At 36.0% G+C, this 19,354-nt stretch overlaps 1 protein-coding gene across 6 annotated transcripts in view; it reads right to left on the bottom strand.

Moving 5' to 3' along the window:
- The window catches only part of WASF3 (WASP family member 3), a 191,382-nt gene that overhangs the window by 10,956 nt on the left and 161,072 nt on the right, over positions 1–19,354 (bottom strand). For 5 of the 6 annotated variants that reach the window (XM_053563757.1, XM_053563756.1, XM_053563754.1 and 2 more), the window contains 4 exons: positions 14,037–14,171; positions 10,566–10,719; positions 7,631–7,748; positions 627–802 (listed from right to left, as the gene is read on the bottom strand). In XM_053563757.1, coding sequence (XP_053419732.1) covers positions 627–802; positions 7,631–7,748; positions 10,566–10,719; positions 14,037–14,171 — 583 coding nt within the window. The remainder of the gene's footprint in view (positions 1–626; positions 803–7,630; positions 7,749–10,565; positions 10,720–14,036; positions 14,172–19,354) is intronic. The other variant, XM_053563760.1, reaches the window with a different exon arrangement.

Raw genomic sequence — 19,354 nt, 5'->3', positions numbered from 1 at the left:
CAATGAATCTCTTCTGTGACAACTGTGACCTAGTGACCATATTAACTCACACCTGTAAGAAATATTTTTACTTAATTGCTAACAAATTTTTCAAGTAAACTCTGACAGAGTTCTTCTCCTGAAATTAGAATATGTTAAGTTATCTGACGGAAAAAACAAATCTCTGTTTTATTCATCGCTTTTTCAAGAGGTCATCAAAGGAAACAATGAAGGTATTCCTGAATCACATTAGTTACCACCTACCAATCATTTTTGGCAAAAGAAATTCAACATCTCAAACTACAGAAAAAGAGAAAAGATTAAATGATTACTAAAACAAAAATTTAAGTCATTGGCAGTTACCCCAAATTCAAAATCAGTGTTAAGACAACTATATCTAGATTAACTGAACATTTAAGTCACAGAGATTAAAAAAAAAAAAAAGGGAACCAAATGTAAAATAATATTGCCCTGAAGTATTTCAAAATCAAAATAGAGATAATTTTTAAGGAGAAGTCTTAAAACATATTGTGGGCCACATAAACCCCAAACCTGCTGTTGCATTTCAAATCATAGTAAAATCAGAAAGGACCCAGTGGCCCAAAGCATCAGGTCTGAGGGGCTATGACACACACACACACACACACCTAGTGTCTGGGGACAGGGATCCCTCGGAAGACGCTCCGTGGTACACACTCTGAGACAACCTGTTGTCGGGTCTAAGCTCTTTGTCATATGCCATCATATTCCACTCCTGGCGCCTGTTTCTGGCTTTTCTAACCTTTTTCACCTCACGGGTGGTGCCATCTATACGCTTTTGCTCCTGATGTCCCGGAAAAGAAAGAAAGCATGCCAAGACAGAAAGGAAAGGAAAAGGGCAGGTTAAATGCAGTTATAATGAACAGGACCCAAGCCAAGACAAGAGACATCTGCATTTCTATTACCCCAATGTTAAGAATATTCTAAAGCAGTATAGTTCTCTTACTCAACAGACTCAACAAAAATAACTGATACTTAGCTCTCTAACTAAATAAAAAGTAACTGCACTAGAACTACAAAGGTTGCTTACCATTATTTTGGGTAAAAAACTCTCACTTTCTTCTATATCTGTATCATATGGGTGGGATACCTTGTAACGCCACACAGAGAAATCATTTCCCACCACCACACAATTTTGACTGACTCGTTAACATGCAATTATCTTTCAAAGAAAATAATTTAAAATAGTCTATTCCTAATTTCTGAATATTACAGAATATTTAAGCTAATCCTGCTACTAGCTTAAGACAAAAGAAAATTAAATTAAAAACTTACCTGCCCAAAGAGCCATTCTTGTTCCAGCCCTACTTTGCCAGCAAAAACGCAACTCAGTCCATACTGAGGTCCCACATAGGTACTTCTTTAAGGGTGAGCACAGTTATTTTTATGTTTGTCTATACATTTTTCCTGCTTCCCTGATAAGATTTTATAATCTTTAAGGATGAGAACTATATGCCTTTATTTCCCAAACATCCTTCTTAATCTTCTTCTACCTCAACACGCTGTTTTACACAGAACACACAGTAAGTGCTGGCTAAATGATCAAAGCCACAGCCAAGCTACAACCTTAGTTATGTCTCAGGCACTGTGTCAGGCACTGATGACACACACATGACAAACAAACAAAAACAGACATGTTTCTGCCCTCCTGGAGCTTGTAGTCCAGTAGGGAAGACTATAAGAGGACATAAATGTACAATTATAAAATGTGGTAAAATATTATGTATTTAAATTTTGAAATATAGTTACACATTTTATTATCTATTTTAAAATACTTACATATTCTCAACAAAATCCTAGCCAATAGATTACAGCTTATCATCAAAAAAGTCATTCATCATGATCAAGCAGGCTTCATCCCAGGGATGCAAGGATGGTTCAACATACGCAAGTCCATAAACGTTATCCACCATATTAACAGACGCAAAAATAAAGATCACATGATCATCTCAATAGATGCAGAAAAAGCATTTGATAAAATCCAGCATCCTTTTCTAATTAGAACACTGAAGAGTATAGGCATAGGTGGCACATTTCTAAAACTGATTGAAGCTATCTATGACAAACCCACAGCCAATATTTTACTGAATGGAGTAAAACTGAAAGCTTTTCCTCTTAGAACTGGAACCAGACAAGGTTGTCCTCTGTCACCTTTACTATTCAACATAGTGCTGGAAGTTCTAGCCAATACAATTACGCAAGACAAGGAAATAAAGGGAATCCAAATGGGAGCAGAGGAGGTCAAACTCTCCCTCTTTGCTGACGACATGATCTTATACTTAGAGAACCCCAAAGACTCAACCACAAGACTCCTAGAAGTCATCAAAAAATACAGTAATGTTTCAGGATATAAAATCAATGTCCACAAGTCAGTAGCCTTTGTATACACCAATAACAGTCAAGAGGAGAAGCTAATTAAGGACACAACTCCCTTCACCATAGTTTCAAAGAAAATGAAATACCTAGGAATATACCTAACGAAGGAGGTGAAGGACCTCTATAAAGAAAACTATGAACTCCTCAGAAAGGAAATAGCAGAGGATATTAACAAATGGAAGAACATACCATGCTCATGGATGGGAAGAATCAACATTGTTAAAATGTCTATACTTCCCAAAGCAATCTACCTATTCAATGCCATTCCTATCAAAGTACCTACATCGTACTTTCAAGATTTGGAAAAAATGATTCTGCGTTTTGTATGGAACCGGAAAAAACCCCGTATAGCTAAGGGAGTTCTTAGTAACAAAAATAAAGCTGGGGGCATCAGCATACCAGATTTTAGTCTGTACTACAAAGCCATAGTGCTCAAGACAGCATGGTACTGGCACAAAAACAGAGACATAGACACTTGGAATCGAATTGAACACCAAGAAATGAAACTAACATCTTACAACCACCTAATCTTCGATAAACCAAACAAGAACTTACCTTGGGGGAAAGACTCCCTATTCAATAAATGGTGTTGGGAGAATTGGATGTCTGCGTGTAAAAGACTGAAACTGGACCCACACCTTTCCCCACTCACAAAAATTGATTCAAGATGGATAAAGGACTTAAATTTAAGGCACGAAACAATAAAAATCCTCAAAGAAAGCATAGGAAAAACACTGGAAGATATTGGCCTGGGGGAAGACTTCATGAAGAAGACTGCCATGGCAATTGCAACAACAACAAAAATAAACAAATGGGACTTCATTAAACTGAAAAGCTTCTGTACAGCTAAGGTGACGATAACCAAAGCAAAGAGACAACCCACACAATGGGAAAGGATATTTGCATATTTTCAATCAGACAAAAGCTTGATAACCAGGATCTATAGAGAACTCAAATTAATCCACATGAAAAAAGCCAACAATCCCTTATATCAATGGGCAAGAGACATGAATAGAACTTTCTCTAAAGACGACAGACGAATGGCTAACAAACACATGAAAAAATGTTCATCATCTCTATATATTAGAGAAATGCAAATCAAAACATCCCTGAGATATCATCTAACCCCAGAGAGAATGGCCCACATCACAAAATCTCAAAACTGCAGATGCTGGCGTGGATGTGGAGAGAAGGGAACACTTTTACACTGCTGGTGGGACTGCAAACTAGTACAACCTTTCTGGAAGGAAGTATGGAGAAACCTCAAAGCACTCAACCTAGACCTCCCATTTGATCCTGCAATCCCATTACTGGGCATCTACCCAGAAGGAAAAAAATCCTTTTATCATAAGGACACTTGTACTAGACTGTTTATTGCAGCTCAATTTACAATCGCCAAAATGTGGAAACAGCCTAAATGCCCACCAACCCAGGAATGGATTAACAAGCTGTGGTATATGTATACCATGGAATACTATTCAGCCATTAAAAAAAATGGAGACTTTACATCCTTTGTATTAACCTGGATGGAAGTGGAAGACATTATTCTTAGTAAAGCATCACAAGAATGGAGAAGCATGAATCCTATGTACTCAATCTTGATATGAGGACAATTAATGACAATTAAGGTTATGGGGGGGGAAGCAGAAAGAGAGAGGGAGGGAGTGGGGTGGGGCCTTAGTGTGTGTCACACTTTATGGGGGCAAGACATGATTGCAAGAGGGACTTTACCTAACAATTGCAATCAGTGTAACTGGCTTATTGTACCCTCAATGAATCCCCAACAATAAAAAAAATAAAATAAAAAAAAATAAAAAAATAAAAAAATAAAAAAAAAAAATAAAAAAATAAAATAAAATACTTACATATTGTTATATAAATATTTTGTATCTGTATATTTAAATACATTTATATATTTAAACATACATGTATATATACATTTATATATTTAAACATACATGAATATATGTAAAATGCTGTCTAGTCTGTAAGTCAGGTGTTCTGGAATGACTCAAGAGACAAAGCATGAGTAACACTAATTCTGCAGAGGAGCATGGATCAGATGCATGCCACAGGTGAGGGCAGACTGTGCAAGAGTCCTAAGGAAAAGGGACAGCACTGCATTAGGAGAAAGGGAAGAAGGTAAACATTAATGGAGGTGAATGGCCCAAGATCCAAAAGGTAGGCAAGATCTCGAAGGCCGGGCTCTATGTTGCAGAAAATAGAGTGAAAAGGGTAAGATAGGGACACCAGCGAGAAAGTTACTGTGGTGGTCTAGTGGGAAGACAGCAGGTGGCTCAGGATATAGTGAGGATGGGAAACAGGACTGTTTTCAGAGGTACTTGAGAGGCAAGATCGTGAAGGCTTTGATAATGAATCAGCAAAGGATGTAAATGTGAAATTCACAAAAGACACAGAAATGAAGAAATATATATAAACAGGGAGACAACCACTGAAGTATTATAACAGCATCAGTAACAAGTAAGTAATTTATGAAGCATTTATGCTTTGGAATAGGGCACAAATATTCAAAAGAATGAAATGCATTAATAAAGTCAGCATGTATGCATATAAGTCTTGTGTAGTCCATGTATATAAAAAAGTACTTTGTAAAATTTGTATGCATATAATTATGAATGCTTACAAGGTCTAAAAAGATACATACCAAATTGTTAAGGGTGGTTAGTTACTCTTAGGGAGGGGAGTCTCTTTATTTCCTTCAGTGCTAGCTGAGCATTTTACAACTAGCATACATTGTTTGTGTATTTTTAAAAACCAAAAAAAATGAAGGACGAAAGGAAGATTTTATGGTGATTCCAATATGCATCCTGATTAAGAACCACTCTATTAAAATAATTAATGACTATTACCTTTACTTTGTAAAAGATACATGCTGACATATTTAGGGATTGTTATGATATCTATAATTTTCTTTACAATGGTTTAGCCTCCAAATCTATCAATCAACATGTATACAAGACACACAGACACACACACACACGTGCACGCTTGAGCCAACCATGACAAAATATTAACAGCGATGAATCTATACACCAGCTACAATGGCCTACATTAAAATCCCTAGAATGGGCCAAACTGGCTCCTTGACTTGGAAGCACACCCACCTGCCTCATCTTCCCCCAACCCCAGCCACCCTGCCTTCCTACACCCTCGCTCTATTTAATTTCCATCATGTATCCTTTGGATCTCAGCTTGTAGGGCACCTCCTCAGAGGTTCTTCCATGACACTCCACTACATGTACACTGTCACCCTGCCAGATTAGCTCACTTACAAAGTCCTGTACTATTCCTTTGCAACATTTATCACCAGTGCCATGACACACTTAAACTTAATACTTATTTGTGTCAGTATTTTTCAATGTTTTTAAAGTATCACACTAAAGACAATGAAGTTCAAACACAATAGATATTTTTATCTCCAAATTTTCTAAAGTTATTTTTCCCTCAGATTTGTCAACTGAAAACTGAGTATGACTTAATTTATAAAATCCTGGGAAATGGAGAATATCTTACCTCATCCGTTATTCCTATATGAAGCAGACTTTAGTTAACATTTTGAAACTTCTTTCCCTCTCTCTGCATTTCAGAGGGCTGATTTTTTTTCTTTCATTTTTTTTAGACAGAGTTTCACTATGTCGCCCTCAGTAGAGTGCCAGGGTGTCACAGCTCACAGTAATCTCAAACTCTTGGGCTTAAGCGATTCTCTTGCCTCAGCCTCCCAAGTAGCTGGGACTACAGGTGCCCACCACAATGTCCAGCTAGGGCTGTGTGATTATTTAGTGTCTCCCCCTACTACTGTAATCTCCATGAGGACACTAATCTTGATTTTTTTTCCCCCACCACTGTCTATTAAGCACTTAGAAGACATTTAACAAAGAATCATTATATAAATGAATGAATGAGAAATTACTATCAGAATTTCATGTGTTTGAGAAATGAGGAATGTGGAATGAGATAAAATAGCCAAGGAAATGACAAATGGTTTTAAAGACACAATAGTTGTGGATAAAGCTGTTTCCCCTTCAAGAAGAATAGAAAAAAATGAAGTATTTTTGCCAAACGTATCTCTAAGAAGGCCTTTTAAAAAGACAGGCAAGTTAGGAAGGTATTCTTTAAAAACCTGGTGTTTTGTCCTTTCCTATAAAAAGCGTGCACATTAGAACAAACATGGCTTAAATACAGAAAGGAAACTTTCCTTTCTGTTCAAAAGATCAGTATCTTTCCTTCTCCACTTAAATACTTTGTAAAACTCCACAATTTTTCCAAGATTTCCCAATTAAATCTCCTAAGCCATGAGCACAAAAACAGAGTGTAAACAACCAAGTTCCTGGAATCCCTTCCCAGATGCAGTGGTGGTAATTTCTTACACTTACACAGTCTGTTTTCATGTTTCCTTTCCTTAAAACCTATTTCAAATTTCAAATTCTATTCCATCTCAAATTGTCACTCCTACTGGGCAATACACCTAAATGCCTCAAAACCTTAAGGCCATCAACTTGAAAAGTGGCTAAGCATTTCTTCTAACTACTAAAGATTCTAATACTTGTTATGTAAACTAGATGCTCATTTTAAAACACAGCTGACATATAAAAATACTAGCTAATATTTGCTCTTAAAGAATTATTCTTCTTAGTGACTTAGATCTAATTTCTGGGCCCCAAAAGGAACAATTTTCAAAACCTGAGTGGGCTTTCCTTCCAAGACTGCTGCTAACCCAGATGTTCTTCAACTTCCAAACTTATAATGTTCTTGCCTACCACTACACCCTCCAAAAGGGAGGTTCACTGTCAGTAAATACTATTCCCTGCACATGCGGATCACACATGCTTCTCAATGCAAAGAACATCTCAAAGACTTAACTACATCAAAAAGACAGAAAGCACACCATCATGTCTGATACGAATGTTCACTGCCTTATGAAAATCAGAGACCAGGAGGAGAAAAGTTATAAAACTTGGTTATGAAAAAAACTGAAATTTTAGCCACCACTTTGTTAAAGCAAAACAAGTAGAGAACAAATCAGATGGTATTTACTGAAAATAGTATTACTGTCTGAGATTGAACTGTCATGATCTTCATTGTGAAAAATGCAACCTCCAAAAACACTTCAGCACTAAAGCCAACATCTTGCCCATTTAAATAATTTATTGATTTATTTCTAAGCACGAATCCATTAAGAAATTGATATTACATTTCCCGTCCTGAAATTACTTACCTTCTGACGCCTTTTCTCTTTCCTCTTGTCTTCAGTGTCCTGTAGCATTTTTTCTTTCCAGAGGTCAAAGAAATAGGAAGGATCAGTATAGAACTTTAGCCCGTCCTTCTTATCATCTCTATTAATCAATGTATTAACAGGAAGGGAAAATAAAAAAAGATTGTTAGATACTTTTTATGTGTGGGTTAATTTTAACATGGGATCACAGAAGATCTACATGGGACATCTTAATTGTCTTATACATTATTAAGTCTCTAAACTTTCTTATGAATAAAGTAGGAAAATGCACAATAATGGTAAGCTATTCTAGAATAATTAGGTTAAAAGTACTCTTGCATATTTAGAATTAAGTATGGAAAATGGTTCCCCCATCACAAAATGACTCATAAAGAGCAATTTTTAATAACTTCAATTATTTCAGAAAACGTTATATTTATTTCAATGGGGTATGCGACACACAGTGATGGATGGATCCTTAGTACACAGATATTCATTTCTACTCTGCAGCTTCAAGATAAAAATTAATAAATACTCTCTTTTTCTCAATAAGATTTGCCTAATACCGAAAATCTAATAAGGAAAGAGGTTAAATGTTCATGGGGTATAAATGTGACTAGGAAAAACGGTGATGAACTACGTGTTTTCAAAGTGGAAGTAACCTACAAAGAGTTTCCTTCACCTCTAGGCACTTCATTTAGAGAACTGCTGCAGTTACAGTGGTCAAAGAATATTTCAAATCTTTATAAAATACTCGCTTATCATAAGACCAATAAAGCCACAAATAAGGATCCAAAGTTGTTCTACGCATCAACAGTAATATTCAAAGTAATCATGATGCAAAGTAAAACTCTATTAACATTTTTAAATAGTATTTGGCCTGTAGACTTCTCTCAAGACAAAGTAGAAATTTATATTTCAATTTAGTATTTCAACAATTTAAGGCACTTAAGAGAAACAAAACAAGTTGAAGGAGTACAGGAAAGAGTTTATGCCCAAACAGTCAAGAGAAAGCTAACTAAATTACTCAGGAGAAAAACAAAAAAAGGCCTGTCCTCAAAGCACCTGAAATGCCATCTCCTAGTAAGCTTCTCACATTTAAGACTAAGGCCCAGGATTCTACAGGATTATTCTAGTCACTGAGTCCGATAATCACTAACAAGCCAGTGTAACTCTAAACTTTAACTTTTAATTATTTACAAACTTTCTAATTAATAAGCAACTTGCATGATAGAGATTTTATTAATAATATTGTAAAAGAGAATGTTTCCCTAAGATAGTAAGGCCTTGAATGTAGGCAAAGGTATAAAAAAGCTATAAAATTTAATATGTATAAAATGTACATTCCTTTTTTTAAAAATAGAGTTAGAACTTCTATAATGAGTTGTACTTCCTATAATAAGAAAGCGTTGTGGCAGTATCTTATTTATGTTCAGATGCAAAAGCATACATGTTTTATGTAACCCAAATATTGTTATATTAACAAAATGCAGAGCTAACATTGATATTCTTAAACATACAATTAAAAAGTCAAAAACATGCTTTATTTTCCATAAGACCGAACATACACACTTCATAATACATGGATATGAAAATCAAATCATCTTTTTAATGAAATCAAAAAATTTTAAATCAACACAACCAAATACTTAATCATGATCCTGACTAATCAAATGTAAGTAGTTCATTGGTTTTCTGGGGTTTTTCCCTTTAGAACAGAATTTTTAATGAAGTTTCTTAAGTAATGCCAGGTAGGAAAAGTTTAATAGCCTCCAGAAAAAAATACTTGTTGCACAAAAAAATGTATGGCATCTCACTCCTCTCCCATTGCATTTTCCATGTAGTCTCTTACATTATTTAAAGATAATCTCCCTGTCCATTCAGAAAAAGGGGAGATGGTTTGAAGAATTCTTTTTTTTTTTTGGCCAGGGCTGGGTTTGAACCGGTGCCCTACTCCTTGAGCCACAGGCGCCTCCCGGTTTGAAGAATTCTTTACTAGCAGAGATATATGACAGGGTAGCTCCAAACATTTCTTTGTGGACCCTCAGAAAGTACAGGAATTCAGACCAACAAAAAGTCTGGGCACTGTCCCTGAGGGCAGGATCATTAAGTGGGCAGCATCGCTGGTAGAGCTGTCCCTGCGGCAGTGAGGACCACAGGCCACTACAGCTTGTGCTGTCAGAGGCTGAAGGATGAGCTCAACAGGACACAGAGATGGGGAGAGGGACAGGATGCACCACAAAGAATGACAAGGCAGAGTATAAGAAAGAGAGACAGGACAGGAGGTGACAGCGGACATGAGGAGAAAACACTGATGTGGGGAGGCAGGAAGGATGTTTTTCAAAAGCATTTTTAGGTAGTCTCTTCATATTAAGTTTTTTGCACTATTTATTTTCCATTCTTATTCTTGGAAGTTTAGTCCTAATAACGTGTCCCACCATTTTACAGTAACATAAGATTAATTTGCTGACTATATTTTCATCCTTAAACAACCCCCAACACTGCAGAATACATTTTTTTGAATTGAATAACAAATGTCTCTGCAGAGCTGAAATGCTGAGACAGGCATTTTGCAGCATTATAAATGAATTATGTAGTTCCTTTAAAATTGACTTTGTGAGGAATAACAACATGACCACACGTAATACTATTATATAATATACTCATTTCTCGTTAAGATAGCTACATCTAAAAGCTAAAATTAAAGCTCACACTTTTCTTGGTAAATGCACCTACATTTTGAAATATTAAAATCTTAAAAAATCTGTATCAGTGGCTAATTTCATTATGTATAATAATGCAATTATTATCTTCCAAGTTTGAAAAAGTTCTTAACTTGAACCCAGATGAGCCATCAAGAATGTTCCCACACAATGCACCAGCACCTTCCCAGCTCTGCCCACCTCTCTCCTAACCTGTACTGAAAAGGGAGCCATACCTATATGGTGTCAGGATGTTCAGAGGTGGTGGTTTATCACTCTGGTTGTAAATGTCAGCAACAGGATTAGGAATGCTGTTCTTTGAAACCACCTGCTGGTCTTGGACTGTGGAACTTTTGAAAGCTTTTTTCATGTTGATATCCTGTAGTGACACTATTTAGAGAAAAGTCCTCCAGTTGAGTTATACAGAAAAAAACTTAACTGTTTAAGAAATAAGTACCATTTAACTCACAATCATAAACACCTCCCAGAATAACCAAACAATGGATGTTTTCATTGAAAAACCATGCTTAAATAGCATGTGCATTCCCTCCCTCTTAACTTAAATAAATAAGTTATTTCTGAAAGGAGGTCAAATTGTGGCTTTTTTTCTTTTTTTCCTTACTTTTTTTTTTTTTTTTTTTACTGTTGGGGATTCATTGAGGGTACAATAAGCCAGGTTACACTGATTGCAATTGTTAGGTAAAGTCCCTCTTGCAATCATGTCTTGCCCCCATAAAGTGTGATACACACCAAGTGTGGCCTTTTTTCTTTTATAACAATCTAATTATTTCATTGAACCTGGTATTAGAACATCATTCTTTATTTAAATAGCACTTATCAGAAACCACACAAGAACACAGTTATATGTATAAAGGGCATGTAAATATGTATCTGAGTACCATAAGGAAAATACCAGTTAGTAGTAGTTTAAATATAATACATGTGGGAAATACTTCTGCAAAAATTATCCAAGTATAAATAACATGTTAAGTTTCTGAAACTAATATTAAGGAAAAAATGGCAAAGCTTTTCAACACACCAGTCCTAAAAATTAAGTAGCTTGATCTATGGTACAAAATAATAGTAAGGAGTCAGTAATCACGGTTGGGCATAGTTCTTTGTTGTGTTTGTACAGCACTTTACATTTCGTTTATTAATTCATCTGACTTTAATATAAACTTTTGAGGTGGGCAAACTGATACTGTTAACCCACCTACTCAGCCACTGCAGCTGCCATTCAGGCAGGTTAAGTTCCCAAGATCTCTCTGCAAAACAATGGCAAGGCAAAGATACAAGGCAGATTTCTTAACTCGTAGGCAAGTGTTTTTCTACTCTAACAGCCACATCAAGGAAATGTGGCAAAACTCTCATCAGAAAGGGATTTTAAAGATATGACATGTATGGACAAATCTCATAAAATTTAATCTACAGATTAACCTTTTCCAGGGTAAGATTTATCACAAGCGTTCCAGTTGCAAGAGCTAACAAAAAGTTAGAGCAAGATGAAAAAATATTAAAAATCACTTGTGATACTAATTTGAAAGTAAATGTTTAAAATGTTAAGAATTCTTTATTTGAAAGGACCAGGTAGTTATTTAAATTTTTTTTTTAATAAAATACAAATTTTGAAAATATAATTTAAAAGAGTATGTCTTTTAGCTTCCTGCTGATTGAAAATCAGTAAGAATGTTCACAATAAATATTAAAATTTCAATGTTCTACATTTGATTTGTAATTCACTAATTTAATTCTGATCTGTGAAATAGATCTGAACATAGGCAAACATATCTTTTTAAAACAATGAGGTATAAATTCTACAAGTAACTAATTTAATAAGAAAAATAAAAGCAGGCCAGAGCATGGTGGCTCACACCTGTAATCCTAGTACTCTGGGAGGCTCAGGAGTTTAAGATCAGCCTGATCACCACTAAAAATAGAAAAAATTATCTGGGTGTTGTGGTGGGCACCTGTAGGCCCAGTTACTCAGGACGATCACTAGAACATAGGAGTTTAAGGTTGTTGAGAGCTGAGCTGATGCCACAGCATTCTCACCCTGGCGATAGATCAGATGAATGAATGAATGTTTGATTTGTTGCCACTACTATTACACAGATGTACCGCAAAAATCAGATGTTGAAATTTTTTTTTTTTTGAGACAAGAGTTTCAAGCTGTCACCCTGTATGGAATGCCATAGTGTCACAGCTCACAGCAACCTCAAACTCTTGGGCTTAAGCAATTCTCTTGCCTCAGCCTCCCAAGTAGCTGGGACTACAGGTGCCTGCCACAATGCCCAGCTATTTTTTCGTTATAGTTGTCATTGTTGTTTGGCAGGACCAGGCTGGATTCGAACCCACCAGCTCTGGTGTATGTGGTTGGCGCGCTAGCCGCTGAGCTACTGGCACCAAGCCAGATGTCGAGATTTTTTTTAAAGCAGTGAGAGAAACTGTAATTACCATTATTTTTAAATAGTAAAAACCAATCTTAACCTGAGTATTTTTTTCTTTTTTCTTTTCACATATACTTGTGTTCGTTAGGCTTCCACTTTTTGTCTTCACAAAATTAAAAAGGCTCAAAATTTAACAACAATAACAATGTTTAAGATAGGGACCAGAAACAAAAACCTTGCAAAGAACTAACGAAGACACAGACATTCAGAAAAGAAATCAGATGATTGCTGCAATGAAGTATTAAGCAATAATAATAATAGTAATGCAAAGAAAGTAACATTCACATTGCCAAATAAAAGTATGTCTATTATAGAAATGCTTTGACTCTGAGGTTCTGTATGGAGTCATCAATTAACTTCTTCTTATTTTTTTCCCAAAGTATCAAAGAATAGACAACTAATATTTATAAATAAAAATAAAAGATAATTTTAAAAAACAGATCATGCCAAATCTTATAGACAATGGAAAAAAGAAGAAATACTTCAAAATCATTCTATTTAATCTTCAACCTGAATTTTTATCCAAGTAAATATGAATTGGTATATCTCATACTTTTTTAGTGTATTTTTCCAGCCTAATCTCTCAGTCTTTCATTCAAGAAACTAAAAGTAAATTTTTTTAAAGAAATTGCTAACAGTTTTAATTTTATTGAAACTGACACAATTTTATGGGATCTCATCAGTTAACTACACAATGCTTGTCAATATTAACATTATTTGAAAACCTGAAACTTAAAGGCCTTCATTAAATGTTATTTCTCAGAAGGTTAATAAAAATTTTAAATAGCAGAATGTCTGCGATGTTTTTACAGGCATCAACTCAAATGAATATCAGGTCGAAGCTTTTGGTCTATGACACAATGTGTGTATATTATCTTCCCTTTTGGTTAGAATATATCTTTTTTTGGCAGGGGAAGGGGGGAATATATCTTTGAAGTGATTCTTTGATTTTTAGTTAAGAAAATACTTTTGAAATAACTACCAGTAACTTAAACTAAGACTTTTAATACTGAATGCATTTGAAGAAGTCTTTAAATACTATACTTGTAATTTAAGAGTATAGAGTATGAAGCAGATATGAATCTTTTTATCACTAATTAACCCAAAGTTGTTGGTTTTCCCTCTCACTATTCTTCTAGGAATAGACAAGATGAAATATCAGCAGACTACCCCAAGGAAGAAGCAGTAATTACACTGCAATTAAATACTACCATCTTGTCAACATCACTTCTAGCTCATTGCTTTCATGCAATTACCTACCCTCTTCCACCGTTGAATCCAGCTGGGTAACTTTGACAGCAAGGCGATCAATTCTGTCTTGAAGGGAATTTGCTCTGATGTAGAAGTTGTTAGCCTCATTAAACAACTCACCAAATATGTCTTCAGCATGTTTGCCTATATAAGAGAATGTATGAAGAAAAGCCATCTGTCAGGGAGCTGATGAAGCAGCCCTCACACATCCTCACCAGTGCTTATTCCTGTCAACATTCAAGATTTTGTGCAAATGAGTATGAAAATCAAACAACACAGACCAAGGCTGTTAGAATCTTATAAATATATTAGAGATATTCATACAAATCGGAAATTGACCCAAAGTTGTAGAATTTTAAAATATCCCAGATAATACAGAATTGTTATTGCTACATGAACTATCTATCACTTGTTTACCACTAAATACAACTTTTTTGGAAACAAATTTAGCTCTCATTTTGCATGCTTTAAGGATAAAAAAAACCTCAGGTACTATACTTTCCTTTTATTCCTCAAGATAATTCAACAAATCACACTGGTCTTTAAATTTAGAATTTTATCTCATTCACAGTAAAAAACAGGTATCTCATATTGTGCCTAAGGCTTCCCAATGGCATTACATTCTTTTTTTTTTTTTTTTATTGTTGGGGATTCATTGAGGGTACAATAAGCCAGGTTACACTGATTGCAATTGTTAGGTAAAGTCCCTCTTGCAATCATGTCTTGCCCCCATAAAGTGTGACACACACCAAGGTCCCACCCACCTCCCTTCTTCCCTCTTTCTGTCCCCCCCCATAACCATAATTGTCATTAATTGTCCTCATATCAAAATTGAGTACATAGGATTCATGCTTCTCCATTCTTGTGATGCTTTACTAAGAATAATGTCTTCCACGTCCATCCAGGTTAATATGAAGGATGTAAAGTCTCCACTTTTTTTAATGGCTGAATAGAATTCCATGGTATATATATACCACAGCTTGTTAATCCATTCCTGGGTTGGTGGGCATTTAGGCTGTTTCCACATTTTGGCGATTGTAAATTGAGCTGCAATAAACAGTCTACTACAAGTGTCCTTATGATAAAAGGATTTCTTTCCTTCTGGGTAGATGCCCAGTAATGGGATTGCAGGATCGAATGGGAGGTCTAGCTTGAGTGCTTTGAGGATTCTCCATACTTCCTTCCAGAAAGGCTGTACTAGTTTGCAGTCCCACCAGCAGTGTAAAAGTGTTCCCTTCTCTCCACATCCACGCCAGCATCTGCAGTTTTGAGATTTTGTGATGTGGGCCATTCCCACTGGGGTTAGATGATACCTCAGGGTTGTTTTGATTTGCATTTCTCTAATATATAGAGATGATGAACATTTTTTCATGTGTTTGTTAGCCATTCATCTGTAGTCTTTAGAGAAAGTTCTATTCATGTCTCTTGCCCATTGATATAAGGGATTGTTGGCTTTTTTCATGTGGATTAATTTGAGTTCTCTATAGATCCTGGTTATCAAGCTTTTGTCTGATTGAAAATATGCAAATATCCTTTCCCATTGTGTGGGTTGTCTCTTTGCTTTGGTTATTGTCTCCTTAGCTGTACAGAAGCTTTTCAGTTTAATGAAGTCCCATTTGTTTATTTTTGTTGTTGCAATTGCCATGGCAGTCCTCTTCATGAAGTCTTCCCCCAGGCCAATATCTTCCAGTGTTTTGCCTATGCTTTCTTGGAGGATTTTTATTGTTTCGTGCCTTAAATTTAAGTCCTTTATCCATCTTGAATCAATTTTTGTGAGTGGGGAAAGGTGTGGGTCCAGTTTCAGTCTTTTACATGTAGACATCCAGTTCTCCCAACACCATTTATTGAATAGGGAGTCTTTCCCCCAAGGTATGTTCTTGTTTGGTTTATCAAAGATTAGGTGGTTGTAAAATGTTAGTTTCATTTCTTGGTTTTCAATTCGATTCCAAGTGTCTATGTCTCTGTTGTTGTGCCAGTACCATGCTGTCTTGAGCACTATGGCTTTGTAGTACAGACTAAAATCTGGTATGCTGATGCCACCAGTTTTATTTTTGTTACAGAGAACTGCCTTAGCTATACGGGGTTTTTTCCGGTTCCATACAAAACGCAGAATCATTTTTTCCAATTCTTGAAAGTATGATGTTGGTATTTTGATAGGAATGGCATTGAATAGGTAGATTGCTTTGGGAAGTATAGACATTTTAACAATGTTGATTCTTCCCATCCATGAGCATGGTATGTTCTTCCATTTGTTAATATCCTCTGCTATTTCCTTTCTGAGGAGTTCATAGTTTTCTTTATAGAGGTCCTTCACCTCCTTCGTTAGGTATATTCCTAGGTATTTCATTTTCTTTGAGACTATGGTGAAGGGAGTTGTGTCCTTAATTAGCTTCTCATCTTGACTGTTATTGGTGTACACAAAGGCTACTGACTTGTGGACATTGATTTTATATCCTGAAACATTACTGTATATTTTGATGACTTCTAGGAGTCTTGTGGTTGAGTCTTTGGGGTTCTCTAAGTATAAGATCATGTCGTCAGTAAAGAGGGAGAGTTTGACCTCCTCTGCTCCCATTTGGATTCCCTTGATTTCCTTGTCTTGCCTAATTGTATTGGCTAGAACTTCCAGCACTATGTTGAATAGTAAAGGTGACAGAGGACAACCTTGTCTGGTTCCAGTTCTAAGAGGAAAAGCTTTCAGTTTTACTCCATTCAGTAAAATATTGGCTGTGGGTTTGTCATAGATAGCTTCAATCAGTTTTAGAAATGTGCCACTTATGCCTATACTCTTCAGTGTTCTAATTAGAAAAGGATGCTGGATTTTATCAAATGCTTTTTCTGCATCTATTGAGAGGATCATGTGATCTTTATTTTTGCCTCTGTTAATATGGTGGATAGCGTTCATAGACTTGCGTATGTTAAAGCAGCCTTGCATCCCTGGGATGAAGCCTACTTGGTCATGATGAATGACTTTTTTGATGATAAGCTGTAATCTATTGGCTAGGATTTTGTTGAGAATTTTCGCGTCTATGTTCATGAGTGAGATTGGTCTGAAATTCTCCTTTTTGTTTGGGTCTTTTCCTGGTTTTGGTATCAGGGTGATGTGTGCTTCATAGTATGTGTTGGGGAAGATTCCTTCTTCCTCAATTTTTTGGAATAATTTCTGCAGTACAGGAATAAGCTCTTCCTTGAAGGTTTGACAGAATTCTGGAGTGAAGCCATGTGGACCAGGGCATTTTTTGGTTGGAAGCTTTTTATTGTTTCTTTGATCTCAGTGCTTGAAATTGGTCTGTTCAGGAGCTCTATTTCTTCCTGGCTGAGTCTAGGGAGAGGGTGTGATTCCAAATATTGATCCATTTCTTTCACATTGTCAAATTTCTGGGCATAGAGTTTCTGGTAGTATTCAGAGATGATCTCTTGTATCTCTGTGGGATCAGTTGTTATTTCCCCTTTATCATTTCTGATTGAGGTTACTAGAGATTTTACTTTTCTATTCCTCGGTAGTCTGGCCAATGGTTTATCTATTTTATTTATTTTTTCAAAAAACCAACTCCTTGTTTCATTAATTTTCTGAATGATTCTTTTGTTTTTAATTTCATTGATCTCTGATTTGATTTTGGATATTTCTTTTCTTCTACTGAGTTTAGGCTTAGATTGTTCTTCTTTTTCCAATTCCATAAGATCTCTTGTGAGATTGTTGATGTGCTCGCTTTCTGTTTTTCGAATGTAGGCATCTAAAGCGATGAATTTTCCTCTCAAAACTGCTTTTGCAGTATCCCACAGGTTTTGGTAGTTTGTGTCTTCATTGTTGTTATGCTCAAGGAAGTTAATGATTTCCTGTTTTATTTCTTCCTTCACCCATCTGTTATTCAACAGAAGATTGTTTAGTTTCCATGCCTTTGGGTGGAGTCGAGCATTTTTGTTAGAGTTGAGTTCCACCTTTAGTGCCTTATGGTCTGAGAAGATACAAGGTAAAATTTCAATTCTTTTGATTCTGTTGATAATTGTTTTGTGTCCCAGGATATGATCAATTTTGGAGAATGTTCCATGGGGTGATGAGAAGAATGTATATTCCTTATCTTTGGGATGGAGTGTTCTATATGCGTCTATCAAGCACAGTTGTTCTAGGGTCTCATTTAAGTCTCTTATATCCTTGTTTAATTTCTGTTTAGAGGATCTGTCCAGCTCTGTAAGAGGAGTGTTAAGGTCCCCTGTTATGATGGTATTATCAGATATCATATTGCTCAGACTGAGTAAGGTCTGTTTCAAGAATCTGGGAGCATTTAAATTGGGTGCATAGATATTTAGAATTGAAATGTCTTCTTGTTGTATTTTTCCCTTGACCAATATAAAGTGACCATCTTTGTCTTTTTTGACTTTAGTTCCTTTAAATCCACATGTATCTGAAAATAAGATTGCAACTCCTCTTTTCTTCTGAATTCCATTTGCCTGAAAAATTATCTTCCAACCCTTGACTCGGAGCTTTAATTTGTCTTTTGAAGCCAGGTGTGTTTCTTGCAGACAGCAAATGGATGGCTTGTGTTTTTTAATCCAGTCAACCAATCTATGTCTCTTCAGTGGGGAATTCAAGCCATTAACATTTATTGAGATAATTGATAAGTGTGGTAGTATTCTATTCGTCTTATTTTGTGTGAGTCCATTGCTTAGTTTTATCTTTTGCATCAGTGTGGAGGTTAGGTTCTGACCTTTAATTTCTGAGTTCTTACTTTGCTGCTGATCCATTGTGGTGGTCAGTGTGCAGAACAGGTTGAAGTATTTCCTGTAGAGCTGGTCTTGTTGTGGCGAATTTCCTCAATGTTTGTATATCTGTAAATGATTTGATTTCTCCGTCAATTTTGAAGCTTAGCTTAGCAGGGTACAGAATTCTGGGCTGGAAATTGTTCTGTTTAAGTAGATTAAAGGTAGATGACCATTGTCTTCTTGCTTGGAAAGTGTCATTAGAGAAGTCTGCGGTCACTCTGATGGATTTGCCCCTGTAGGTCAACTGGCGCTTACTCCTGGCAGCTTGCAGAATCTTTTCTTTTGTCTTGACTTTGGACAGGTTCATCACAATGTGTCTTGGAGAAGCTCGGGTAGAGTTGAGGCGACCTGGGGTCCGATAGCCCTCTGAAAGCAGTGTGTCAGAATCTTTGGTGATTTTTGGGAAATTTTCTTTTATAATATTCTCTAGTATGGCTTCCATTCCTCTGGGGCATTCTTCTTCCCCTTCTGGAATTCCTATAACTCGTATGTTGGAACGCTTCATAAAGTCCCATAATTCTGACAGTGAACATTCTGCTTTCTCTCTCTTCTTTTCTGCCTCTTTT

This window comes from Nycticebus coucang, chromosome 15 (genome assembly GCF_027406575.1).
Source record: "Nycticebus coucang isolate mNycCou1 chromosome 15, mNycCou1.pri, whole genome shotgun sequence".
Lineage (NCBI taxonomy): Eukaryota > Metazoa > Chordata > Mammalia > Primates > Lorisidae > Nycticebus > Nycticebus coucang.
This window is presented reverse-complemented; position numbering and strand designations above follow the sequence as displayed.